We start from the raw sequence: 13,666 nt of genomic DNA on the forward strand, positions 1-13,666 counted from the left end.
AAACCATAAGTGAGAATGATAATATTTATAATTTATCTTTAATAGTAGAACTTATTATTGTTTAATTTTAGAAAACTAGATATTGTCTTATTTAGGTGAACCAATATAGATTTTGTATTATCATTTTGCTTCCGAATATTAACTATTCATTATCTTTTTAGAATGAACTATGAATAGGATTAATATTAACTATTTATTATCTCTTTATAAAAAAAAAACTATGAATGAGACTAATAAAATCATTAGAAACCCCTATTTGCATCTAATGTGCTATTGTGAAAAGTGTTTTAAAATATATTTAAAAAAATAGTTATGTTCAATTCCCTCTTTAGACAAACTTGTATATTCATGTCGAATTTGATATCTCTATTTTTGAAATAATGAATTTAGTTAAAAAAAGGTTTAAAGCAACCCAAGTAATAGACCCATAAGCAAATAAACATAATATGATGCAAATTTAAAACAAGATAAGTAATAAAATAATAGAACAAAAGAAAAAGGACGAAGAGAAGAGAAATTATGAATGCACCACTTGACTTAAACTTAAGATAAGTGAAATGCAAAGTCACCACTTGAACTTTTTAAACTCGGGATAAAAATCAAAGAGAAAGTTCCACACTCTTTAAACAAGGTACAATGCTCTACAAAATTCAAATTTGAATTCTATTAAATTTGTGAAACGAGGCTACCGTGGTGCTTTGTGTAGGAAGTTACACATCCAAGCTAAAGATTTAGAGGCTTCTATGCATTGCTACATCCAAGATCCTATAATTATCCTTCTAGTGCCACTTATCCTTCTATGGTGTTCCTATCTCGAAGAGTTTCTTTTAGTGGTAAATAATTCTTGTACTTATCCTTGAGAGATCAATTCTTTTTCTTTCCTTAATCCACTTTAGTTTGATGTTTTCTTTTAGCTTTGGCCGAACACATATTAATGTAGAAATGACTTTGGTAGAAGTCTTTCTTTGAGTTGAAATCATTCTGAAGTCCAAGAGAATTCCATGAACTTTCCTTTCTGTTGATGATTTCTAAAATAGATTAGAGTAGAAAAAATAGAAGATAAATAATTTGAAGCTTAAACATCGTTGTTAAAAATAAAATACTTTATATTCTTATGTTTTGTTATGTTTATCACTACAATAAAATGTGGTCATTTTTTCAATTTTATAAATTAGAATAATTTTTTGATAAACCGAAATTTATTAATAACAATATTAGTCAAAACAAGATTGCCACTAATGAAAACATCCCAAAGATGTCATGATTTTCCTAAATTTATTTCTATAATGACATTTTTCAGTACAACTAAAAAGCCTTCAACTAACAAACAACACCCAGTTTCTGATAAGCTTATTGTTAACAAAATACAGCTTCATGGTCCATTATCACTATTTGTTGGTGATATAGAGAGGAACCATATATTACACGACACACAAATAAACAACCTAAGACTCTTGACCCTGAAGACTAGCGAAAAGATAGAGTGCTGGGTGAATCAATCCTCACAATAATATCTTCTTCTTCTTCATCACTAGAATTATCTCCATGACCATGATGATGTTGTCTTCGCTGTGTGCTTTGTGAAGGTGGATTTGTAACTTGTCTTGTGACCTCATGGACCTTCTTAGCAGTTGCAGCTCCTTCTGATTTGACTGAGACAAGAGGACGGTGCGACCCAATGGTTGGATAGGACAGGCTACGAGGTGCTCTACCATGATGGCTTGACAAACTTCTACTCCTTCGAGGGATCTTCACCTTCAAAATCAGAAATAATTAATGAAAAAAATAGAAAGAGTTTTGTTGTATGAAGCTAATAATATTACCATGCTCCCATAAATGCTGAGATGCATTGCCCTTGCAGACAAACTATTGGTTTGTCGCTGAATCCCTGCAGATATCTGCTCATGGTTGTTGTGTTTGTAGAAGTGTTCGGGCCAACTCATAAGACCACTGTGTTTTCGACGGAAAGATCTATGAGGGTTATCCCCGGCATGCAGTAACACTGAACTTGACCGTCTAACAAGAGAAGCATCGGCTACAGGTGCTGGAATGTCAAAAAGAATTACCCTTGCTGTAGTTTCAACTAGGTAAAAAGATCCTTGATGAGTAAAACTATCTCCCTTCGAACCTGCTTCAATTTGAAACTAAAAGTTTTAAAAAAATCGTTTTCATCCACAATCAGACTATACAGTTTTTCAGAAGGGAACTGAAACGATATACTGCAGGCTTTTGCTTCGTGCAACCAATAAATTCTAACATGCACCCTTTTAATTTCTGAAATTTCATAATCGTCTTTTATTCTAGAATTGGAAATCTGAAATGAAAAATAAATTCCAAAAAAGAAAATCCAAAATAAATTTTTCGTATTCGAGAAATGAAATATCTGTATAGAATTGGAAAATAGAATACAAATAATACTAGAATTAGAAAATCAAAATCTCTTTCTGAAAAGACAAATATAGAATACAAATAATACATTATGAAGAACAAAATTCAGAAACATATTACGAATAACGGATTCCAGAAAACAAAAGTCCAAAAACATATTTCAGAGAAACTATCCTGAAAAGCAAGTTGTTCCATAAAGCCTTATCCAAAAAGGTGTTCCAGAAAATCCAAATTTGAAATTGTATTTCGAAATACCAAATTTAAAAAACATTTTGACCTACACCCGAATCCTATTTAAAAACTAAAGAAGACATTTTTGTCATTTAGGCAGATTCTTCCAACATCCAACTTTTTAAAACCCGCATACACTTTTAAATTTCCAAAAATGCCCTTCATTTTAAAAAGGAAAATCAAGAATTAAAAAAATAAGGAAAAATAAATCAAGAATATATTATTGTCTTCCGGAAATGAAATTCCAAAATATAATTAAAAAATCAAAATCTCAATTCGAAAAAAAGATTTTGAAATGCAAAAATATGTTTTGAAAAAAAATCCACAAAAAAATAATTTAAAAGCATAGTCTGAGAAAGGAATTTCAGAATCCTAAAAAGTGCTGCAGAAACCCAAATCCAAAAAAATATTTAAAAAAGGAATTCCAAAATATATTTTTATCCACACCCCTTTAATCTTTAATTTAAGGGCATTTTTGTTAAAATCGGGTGCAGGATGTAGTAACTGCCTTCTCAAAATTAAAAGGGAAAAACGGTTCTTGCAATAAGTGTGTTAGGGGTATGATATAAAGGCTAGCAATTAGAAAACCATCACTACTCAGAATGTTGATGTCTTGGTTTTATACTTCTTGTTCGACACGATTAAGGAAGAAAGTTGTAGCTGATGCCCTCTTTCTATCTCTCTGAAGGTTCACTGCCTTCTAATCATTTGGGTATGTTTCTTTGTTGGTAAGCCTCGTAAATGTTTGGTTGATAGAATCAAGAAAAAGCTTCATGCTTGAAAAGGTTCTTTGTTGTTGTCATACATGGGCAGGATTGTTACGGCATAGATGTATGACTCATGATCAAACTCAAGTCTACATCTGAGAATCTTGCCCAAGAAACTCATAGTTTTAATGATAACAAAAAAACACCCTTGTTTCTTTTGTTATGAACAACATATTTGTGGCCCGAGGGAATTGATTAAAACCATGGAATCCTGGATCGGAAATTTTATTCGGACTACCTATGTTAATAATGCCAAGTTGATCACGGTATCTTGGAGCAATCTTGTGGATTTATCAAGGACGGTGGCTTGGATATTAAATCTTTGTATGCTCTTAATGAGGCTTCTTTGGTGAAAGTTAGCATGGATTTTCTTGATTCTCGTTTTGAATGAGATAGTATTCTTAAGTTGAGAGCCGTGTGTGGGAACTTACTCAACATTTCATATTTCGACCCATCAATTTGGCATGTTATCAATCAGAATGCTGGTTTGATAATTGAAAATTCAACTTGGCAGATTGGTAATGGTCAAAAGGTTAATTTTTGACTGGATAAATGGTGGACTATATTGGCTTAAGAGTCCTAGTCATTTACACATAGCAGACTTCATATAAAATAGATCACGGTCTATACAGGATGCTATTGGTTCTAAAGATCTGGCTCTCACTGCTGCAATATATGCTTTAGTACTACCTAAGTTTGATATTGAGGATGAGCTTAGATGGAATGGTTTTGCGGATGGTACTCTCAATCATGAAACTTCTTGAAATTTTCTTTTGCATCAACCTAATACAATGAATGGTCCAGCACAGGTTTGGAGCAAATTTATTCCCCCACTACCTCTTTTCTTGTTTAGCGTATTTTTCATAATTTGTTGTCATCATATGATAACTTGATCAAGTGTGGTATGATAATTATTTCTTGCTGTCATCTTTGCACAGTGCTGCTGTTGAAACTACACAGCACCTGTTTTTTGAATGCACCTTTGCAAACCTCTGTGTCTGACTTAACATCTTTTCAGTGTCACATTGCTGCTGATTCTATCTCTTCAATTCTTTGTTTCTTGCAAAGATCCTGGAGCACTCAGGCCAAAACGATACAGACTTCTTTACTTGGTGTTATGGAAGCTATATGGACAACTAGGAACGACATCTGTTTAGATAATCATACATTATCCTATGACAGAAGTAAAAACATGATTTATGTTGAGGTAAATCGAACTGGGAATTGTTGTTTGGAATCCAATTCAATCAGCTCTTTCTTCTTAAAAGTTTTTAGTAGATATATATATATATATATATATATATATATATTCTAGGAAGGTCGCATCCTATGTTCCTATTTTTTACTTTCTCCTCTCTCGTTCTCATTGGCTACTGATGTATCTAATTGTGGAGGTAATTTTAGAGATCATCATGCTTCCATTGTGGGTTGTTTCTCTTTATACCTTGGTGTTCATAAAGCTTTATATGTTGAGGTGATGGGTGTGATGTGATTCTAGCTATGGAAGTTGCAATTTCTAACGGAAGGACTAATCTTTGGATTGAGTGTGACTCTTAACATGTTATTCAAGCTCAGTCTAATACTTCTATTATTCCTTGGAATCTTCGCAAAAGAGGACTGAATTGTTTTGTTTATATTAATACTATGAGTATTCATTTTAGATATATCTAGTGAGGGTAATCAATATGCGGATAAAGTTGCTAAGTTTGGCACCAAATCTTAGGGCTATAATTGGTGGGATAATTCTCCTAGATTTATTTGAGTTTTTCATGGATAGATTTGATTTACCCTTTTATGGTTTAGGGATTAGTGGATCAAATTTGGTCCCCTACAACATTTTATATTTTCTTCTTTCTTTATGATATTTTGAGGTGCTGCATTGATGGTTTTTGTGGTGCCAACATAGTTGGGATGACAAACAACATAGTGATGCCTAAGAATTATCATTTCTATATAGAAAAAGGGAGTGCAAAACCATGATTGGAAAAACAATAAAATGAGAAAAGCAGCATCTTCTTAGATGAACAAAGATTTCTCATCCAGCCTAGTTATGCTATATGCATGTGAATTCTGTCTCCATGTGCCTTAGTATTTCCCAAACCATATTAAATTTCCTTGTTCACTGACCTTTTGTCCAATGGAAACTCAAGTAAAAAGTATTTGACAGAAAATATTTTACAGACAGCTTTAACTTGAGATAAAATACCTGATCCTGCCAAATTCTGGAAGCTTAGATTCCCTGGTGAAGGAAGCAGGGCAGCTGGTGCTGTTACCAGTTCTTGACGACCTTGAGTTTTGAGATATCCTTCTAGTAAGAGGGCAACTGAATGATGAGGAATTTCTATTGTTTCCCCTCTTATGAATATGGTCATCCGAGATCTCTCTGGATCTGCAATAAGAGCTCTTAAATCTTGCATAGCCAGTTTCTCAAATATCTGAGGAAGCAATAGTTTGGAAAGGAAAATAGCACTTTCCTGCAAATCAAGATAAACACAGTGTTTTATTATGACAAAAACACTCAAACATATTCATTTTAAATGAAATTAATTACATCATCCACCATTTTATGTCTTCAAAACAACCAAGCATATCTAATATATAATATCTTAAATATACATCTTTGAAACTGAAAAGCTGAATCCCGGTTGAGCTGAAGGGACTTAATGAAATTCATACACAATGCTTGCCGGAATTTCAGAATGTAGTGACATAAGCAGTCAGAAGCCATTAATGTCAAAGCAGCAGTTGCAATAATGAACTATTAGTGTAACCATACCTCCCACAGGAATTTTTCTGTTGAAGGATCTGATTTGAGACATGATATTATCTTATCAGCTTCAATAAAAATGCAGAATACCACAGAATCTGTGATGACATCACAGATATATGGTCTTCCGGTCAGCACTTCGTAAAGACCCAATGTACTCCCATGTGTAAAAGTAGGATAAAAAGAGTGTTTGGTTGTTGTCATCTTGCTTTCCCACTAGAAAAACAGCAATTTTCAAAGATGAATCTTGTGTGTACAATCAGAGATATGTTAAGCTCATAATGAGAGAATTTAATACCTTCACCACTCCATTAGAAATTAACCAAATACCATTTGACTTTGCACCTTCCTTGTAAAGTGTCAGACCACGGAATTTCATCATTTCCTTGGTACAGTTTGCAAGTGATTCACGAACTGAAGATGGGAGAGCACCCAACATAGGATGTATGCTACTTATTTTAGGAAGCTTAACCAAAGGAGGATTTCGAAGTAATTTCTTCATATCAGTCTGAAAAATAAAGGGAATTAATTAGTAGGTTCACTTCATAGAAAAGCAAACCATTAGATAACAGATAAAAGAACAAATGACTATCACAAGACACCTGGACAGCATCATGGAGATGTAGCATCTCTTTCTCTTCCAATATCCCAGTCTTCTCAAGGTTTTGAACATATCCCATTAAATTATGTAGCACTGCATATGTAACTTGCCTTGTTTTTACAACACGCAGAACCTGATTATTTGACATTCATAGTATAAAATAAAGAATATTTGAGAAAAATAACACATTTGAACGCCATAAGCTCAAGAAACTGATTAACAGATAAAAGACCAATCAATTTGACACTGACAGGCTGGAAGCCAAGCAGTTCATTAAAACTAAATTAGAAAAAACTCGGAGGTCTTGTTTAGCTAGCAAACCTGAGGGTAAGTTACATTAACATCTTCTAGAAACTTCCGTGCTTCTTCTCCTTCTACAACGCTTTCATTGATGACGGCAGAAGCAACATCACTGTCACCTACAAAAGAGTATACGTAGAGGATTACAATTAAAAATGTTATCTGACCAACACAAAAGTTTAAGAAAGAAACCAGTAATAACTAGAAAATTTGCCATGTGAGGGCATAAAATTGGACATCACGAGCTAAGAAGCACTGAACCATTGACAAGTGGAAAACATCAAGTACCCAAGGAGTATCTGAAAATGTATATATAACATCAAATCCAGTGCATTTGGATACCATCATATCCAATGATATCAAACCATGTTATTTTTAAATCTGACAACTTCTGATACACCTCAGATAGGGCTTAAGTTGGCATGATATGGCTTGGATATTCAGCCAACATGACATATGGAACACCTAAGAGGACCTCAAAACAGAATGTTTATTTCAATTCTAGCGTATGATAACCAGTGTAAAACAGTTAGAAAATGAAGCATATAACAGCTCTGCAAGGATTTAACTGCATTGACAATGGGAATGGGGACATAATGTTTTCAGAGCTACTATGAATTTCATGTTATTTGTGTTTGAAATATGGGTGTAAATTTTTGCACATTTACCGTACAATAAATATAGATTCATTGAATAATAAACGTAAATTTGTTTGTAAGAAATCCCTAAAATGAAGGGATTGAGGACTCAGCGTGAGACTATATATTATGGGTGGTCCAATAGCGGCCCAATAACAGGTGGCACGATAGGCCCAACACAAACACTCGCTAGGATAGACTCAAAATGGCTCTGATACCATATTACAAAGTGGACTTTAAGCATAACTCAATCCCATAAAACTGGCTCAATGAGGTGAGGTTTGCACCCACTTATATACTATGAAAGGCTCTAATCTCTAGTCGATGTGGGATCTCCAACACACCCCCCTCACGCCGAGACTGTCAACTCGTGCGTGGGACTATATATCATGGGTGGTCAAATAGCGGCCCGATAGCGGGTGACACGATAGGCCCAACACAAACACTCGCTAGGATAGGTTCGAAATGGCTCTGATACCATATTACAAAGTGGACTTTAAGCATAACTCAACCCCATAAAATCGGCTCATGAGGTTGAGGTTTGCTTAAAGTCCACTTCGTAAAATGGTATCATAGTCATTTCGAGCCTATCCTAGCGAGTGTTTGTGTTGGGCCTATCGTGCCACCCGCTATCGGGCCGATATCGGACCACCCATAATATATAGTCTCACGCACAAGTTGACAGTCTCAGCGTGAGGGAGGTGTGTTGGAGATCCCACATCGACTAGAGATTAGAGGCTTTTATTATATATAAGTGGGTGCAAACCTCAACCTCATGAGCCGGTTTTATGGGGTTGAGTTAGGCTTAAAGTCAACTTCGTAATAAATTTATTTGGTATATTTGCTCCAGATTTAGAGTCTTTATGCCTGGAGATGTATTTCCTTTTATTAGTATTTTATTTCTCCGTTAAATACCAATGTATTCTTTCTTTTTGAGATTAAGAAAAGGAATTCCCTAACTACTGGTTACTGCCTACACATTTATTTAAATGGTATCAAAGCTTTAGGCTTTTCCTGGAGCTTTGGTCTCTTGTTTTTACCACTTACGACCTTCATTGCCATTTTATCTTCAAGAGGATACAACCTTAATTGCTGCAAATTCATCATAACAACCTTTATTCCTGTTTTCTCTTATTTGTAAAATCACCCATTGGTCAGCCATCTGCTGATTTGCATCTACATAACTTTTGACAAGTATTATGTCCACCAAAAAACTAACATATGACCTCAATTGTTTTGCAATACTTTTCCCGTCTTTGTGTGCTTTACAGGAGCAGGAGTTAGGGAGGAGGATTGGACTTGCTAAGGAAAGAAATGGACTTTACTACATCTCAAGAATTCAAAGTTGACCAATCCATGTCTCTATTTAGGATATCAAATAAAGACACTCTTTGGTTATACCACTATTGCTTAGGACATCCATCATTTTCATTTTTTGTTTTAAAAATTATGTTTCCTGTTTCCCCATTTATTTGAAAATCTAGATACCTCAAACCTGCATTGTAAGACTTAGCAATAATAGAAGTTCACAACCTTTCCAATTAATCCATAGTAATGTATTGGGACTATCTAGTATAACTAATATCTTTGCCGCATGTTGGTTTGTAATCTTTATTGCTGATTGCACTAGGGTTACATGGCTCTATTTGCCTAAACAAAAATCTGGCGTGAGCACTATTATTCCCAATTTTCATTCAATAATTCAAAATTAATTGGGAGTGAACATAAAAGGATTTAGGCCCTTGGGATTATTTCGACCAAATTGTGTCTACTTATTTTCAATCCAAAGGGTTTATTCATGACACTTCATGTGTCTATACTCACCAACAAAATGGAGTGGCAAAGAGGAAAAATAGGCACTTGTTTGACACCACTCGAGCACTTCTCTTTCAAGGGAAAGTTCCAAAAACTTATTGTAGAGAAGTTTCCTCACTGCTGCATATATGATAAATAGGCTTCCCTCCCATATACTAGAGAGAACAGAAGTCCTCTTGAAACCCTAAAAATCGTTTTCCCTTACTTTAAAAAAATAGTCTCATTCCTAGAATATTTGGGTGCACAACTTTTATACATATCCACAACCAAAATAGAGACAAACTTGATCCCCAGGCTGTTAGATAGGTTTTTTGCGGTTATTCAGCAACTCAAAAAGGTTACAAGTGTTACAATACAACCCTTCATCTAAAAAATTGTATATCTCCATTAATGTCACCTTCTTTGAAACTAATATTTTTTTCTCCAATGATGACTGCCAAGGAGTTCTTTTAGAAAATTGTGATGACCACCTTGAACCCTTTGGTCTCATAGCTCCAACTAAATCCTCCAAAAATGAACCTACAACTGAGCAAATTAATTCTGGAAAACTTAAAGTGATATTATCATTGATGCTATTGAACTACAACCAGAAAATACTAGAACAGTTACACAATAAGAAGAGCATTCCAGACATTCGCAAGTCCATGAATCCAATCCAAGTTCTAAACCTAAAACTACAAACAGAGTTGAACCAAAAAGTGAGAACACTCTCAACCCTCCATATGACCTTGATTTGCCAATAGCCATTAGAAAAAATACTAGAAACTGCACAAAACAACCTCTATATCCTTTATAAAATTATGTTTCTCTAGATAGATTCTTGGCTAGCCATAAAAGGTTCATTGTTAGTTTGAATTTATTGTTGTCCCTAACATTGTTACTAAAGCTTTGATAAAGAAAGAATGGAGAGATGCCATGAAAGTGCAAATGGTTTTATTGGAAAAGAAAATACTTAGGAAATTGTTGACAAACCCAAAGAAAACAATATTGTTGACCAGAGAAAATATTGTTTTTTTTTCTGGAACATCAGAGGTTTGGCTAATTCTAAATTCATGAATATGCTGGGAAATCTTGTTAGAAATCATAAACCAAGAATTATTTTTCTTGCTGAACCTATGACTGATTTTTCCAATGCTCACACTAGATTTTTTCAATCTTTTGATTTGACGCTGATTGCTTTTTCTTCTAACTCTGCCAAAGTTGCTAAGCTTTGGTGCCTTGGTGATGCTAATTTAAATATCACTGTGTTACATTCCTCTATGCAATATATTGCTATATCTGTTATGTTGCAGGGTATATCCTTGAATTTAGCTGGCTTATATGCACCCAATTTTTATATTAGGAGGCACTCCATTTGCTGGGTCCTGGTGCATTATTGGAGATTTTAATGTTGTCCTTTCATTTGAGGAATCTAAAGGGGGTAATCCTCCTCATAATATCTCTTGCACTGATTTTTGTATTTGGGTTGACACCAATAGTTTACTTGTTTTTCCATTTTCGGGCCCTTCTTTCACTTGGTCTAATGGTAGACTAGGTGGTAATGGAGTTAATAGAAAGCTAGACAGGGCTTTTGGTAACTTTGATTGTATTGATCACTTGGAAAGTTGCAGATATAATGTTCTCCCTAGAAATTGCTATGATCATCACTTCTTTCTATTTTTGATAATGTGGCTGTTAAGAGAACTTCTAGTTTCACATTTTTTAAAATATGGTTCCAGCACCCTGGCTTATTTTCTCTAGTCAAGGAATCTTGGGCTGATCCTGCTTTTGGTTGCCGTATGCTGGTTCTCCAAAGAAAGCTGCAAGGATTCAAGGTGGTTCTTAAAGCTTGGAACAAGGTGTACCAAATTATGGATTTTTACAAGCATATGGTACCTCTTCTGATTAATGGATGAAAGTTTCTAAAATTCTTTTCTTCACTGATGATAACCGTCCTTTCAATGGTAAAACTATTTTAGGCTGCAATAAGGGTTCTATTCCTTTTAATTATCTTGGTGTTCCAACTTTTGTTGGTGCTCCTAAGTTTTGTTATTTTCAGCATTTTCCTTATCAGAATTGCATTTGAATTTCAGGTAATATGTCTAAAAAATGTATGTCTAATCATATGGATGACTTCTCTGTCTTGAAGTTTTTTGGCATTAGCACCAGACCTAGTAAGGTCTATATTCTTGTGCAAGTGTATTGGGACTTCCCTACTATGGACTGGATTAAAGGGAATACTGAAGGTGCTGCTCGGGGGTTTCCTGGCCCTGCTGGTTGTGGGGGTACCTTCAGAGGAAGTCGCAAAAAATATATTGGTGGGTATTCTGCTTTTTTGGAAATGAGAATGCCTTGTATGCTGAGGCGATGGAGCTATTCTTGCCATTGAACATGCTAAGAGTGTTGGTTTCAGAAAGCTTTGGTTGGAGAGTGATTCTACTTTGGTATGTCATGCTTTTTTCTTTTGTTGATGTGGTTCCTTGGACACTTTGAGGGAGGTGGAGAAGGTGTATGCAACTATGTGTTGGCATAGACTTCAAAGTTTCTCATATTTTTAGGAAACACAATAATTGTGCAGATAAATTGGCTAATATGGGTGTTGATAATCAAGACTTTGCCTGATACTTAGTTATGCCTTTTTGTCCTAGTTTGGATTTTTTCCATAACAGATACCAATTTTCTTTATTCCGTGTTTAGGTTGTGTTCCTTTTTATTACATGGTTTTGGTTTGGTCCCCCATATTTTGTATTCCTTTCTTTTGTCTTTTATGTTATGTTTCATGTGATGACAAATGATTAGTGGATTTTGAGGTGTCAGTCTAGTTAAAATGTCAAAATTCATGGTGATGCCTAGCATGAGTTTTTAAAAATTAGAAAATGGATATTCAAAGTAAGATATAAGGTTGATGAGTCTATTGAAAGGTACAAATAGAGGTTGGTCGCCAAGGGATACACTCAAACTTTTGGAATAGACGACTGGGAGACTTTTGAACTAGTTGCTAAGATGAATAATGTAAGGATTTTTTTGTCCTTGTAGTTCACTTTGATTGAAAAATTCTACAAAATGATCTTAAAAATGCCTTTCTACATGGTGACCCAGAAGATGAAATCTATATGAATATTCCACCTGAGTTTGAAGGAGATAGAACAAATAATGTGTGCAGACAGAAAAAGGCTCTTTATGGACTTTAATTGGAAGATTCACAAAAGCTATGAAGGGATTTGGCTACAAACAAAGTCAAGGAGATCACACTTTGTTTACAAACCATTTAGAGAAAGAAGGGGTAAAGTTTATGTTGATGACATTATAGTGACCGGAAATGATGAAAAAAAGAAGGAAGAATTGAAATAAAGACTAGTCGAGGAATCTGAACTAAAGGAGCTAAGAAGATTAAAGTATTTTTTAGGGTTTGAAGTAGCTTACTCTAACCAGGGAATTGTCATAAAAATATATAACTGATTTGGAGGTAGAAACTAGGAAAGACGAAGGTTTAGTATGCATGTCATACATTTCGTCCAAGCATAAGATGGTTGATATGCTGACAAAATGACTCAATTCCTCAGATTTCCATAATGTCATAACCAAGTTGGGAATGGAAGACATTCTCAACTTGAGAAGGGGTGTTGAATTGTGAGGGCAAATATTGCACATTTATTGTACAATAAATATAGATTGATTGGATAATAAATATAGATTTGTTTATAAGAAATCCCTAAAATTAAGGGGTTGGGATTAGATGTTTATTTGGTAGATTTGCTCCAAATTTGGAGTCTTGATGTTTAGAGATTTATTTCCTTTTATTAGGATTTCGTTTTTTCCTTTAAATACTAGTGCATTGTTTCTTTATGAGATAAAGAAAAATAAATCCTAATAATGAGGATTTCACATTTTGTTCATTTTTCCTACATTTATTTGACTTATAATGATAATTTCTGAAATTAAATTGTTTAGGACAACTTGCTAGGACATATATAATTTGTTATATTTGATATTCTTAGGTGGAATTCTTTTTTATTTCTATTACAGGTTATTAAGGAAATGTATTCCCTTATATAGTGTTCTGATGACACTAGGTAGGAGATTACAAAAATTGATCGTGTGTAAACTAGAGATTCCAGCAAAGATAAGGAAAGGGATCCTTTTGAAGGTAAACTTGTTTACCTTGTTCGTTTGTATTATT

The 13,666-nt window shown here is 34.3% G+C and overlaps 1 protein-coding gene and 1 long non-coding RNA gene across 18 annotated transcripts in view; one reads left to right on the forward strand and one right to left on the reverse strand.

Annotated features, from left to right (window-relative positions):
* Positions 1-1,229: 1,229 nt before the first annotated feature.
* LOC137811650 (sodium/hydrogen exchanger 7) overlaps positions 1,230-13,666 on the reverse strand; it is a 42,450-nt gene continuing 30,013 nt past the window's right edge. For 7 of the 14 annotated variants that reach the window (XR_016518669.1, XM_068613453.2, XM_090298676.1 and 4 more), the window contains 7 exons: positions 7,076-7,173; positions 6,756-6,887; positions 6,452-6,661; positions 6,163-6,369; positions 5,593-5,860; positions 1,824-2,131; positions 1,230-1,755 (listed from right to left, as the gene is read on the reverse strand). Coding sequence is in view for 12 of the 14 variants with exons in the window: in XM_068613453.2 (XP_068469554.1) it covers positions 1,468-1,755; positions 1,824-2,131; positions 5,593-5,860; positions 6,163-6,369; positions 6,452-6,661; positions 6,756-6,887; positions 7,076-7,173 (1,511 nt within the window). In the remaining 2 variants the exon portion in view is untranslated. The remainder of the gene's footprint in view (positions 1,756-1,823; positions 2,132-5,592; positions 5,861-6,162; positions 6,370-6,451; positions 6,662-6,755; positions 6,888-7,075; positions 7,174-13,666) is intronic. The other 7 variants (XR_016518670.1, XM_068613454.2, XM_090298677.1 and 4 more) reach the window with 3 other exon arrangements.
* On the forward strand, positions 3,119-13,633 carry LOC150029135 (uncharacterized). 4 transcript variants are annotated; one of them, XR_016518672.1, is made up of 4 exons: positions 3,119-4,593; positions 8,964-11,450; positions 11,580-11,930; positions 13,513-13,633. It is a non-coding gene; the product is annotated as an uncharacterized LOC150029135 (long non-coding RNA). The 4 variants fall into 4 exon arrangements; XR_016518673.1 differs by lacking the exon at positions 13,513-13,633 and having other exon boundaries at positions 3,119-3,331; positions 4,405-4,593; positions 11,580-12,154; XR_016518674.1 differs by lacking the exon at positions 13,513-13,633 and having other exon boundaries at positions 3,119-3,331; positions 4,455-4,593; positions 11,580-12,154.

This window comes from Phaseolus vulgaris, chromosome 2 (assembly GCF_051622355.1).
Source record: "Phaseolus vulgaris cultivar YP4 chromosome 2, ASM5162235v1, whole genome shotgun sequence".
NCBI classification, from domain to species: domain Eukaryota; kingdom Viridiplantae; phylum Streptophyta; class Magnoliopsida; order Fabales; family Fabaceae; genus Phaseolus; species Phaseolus vulgaris.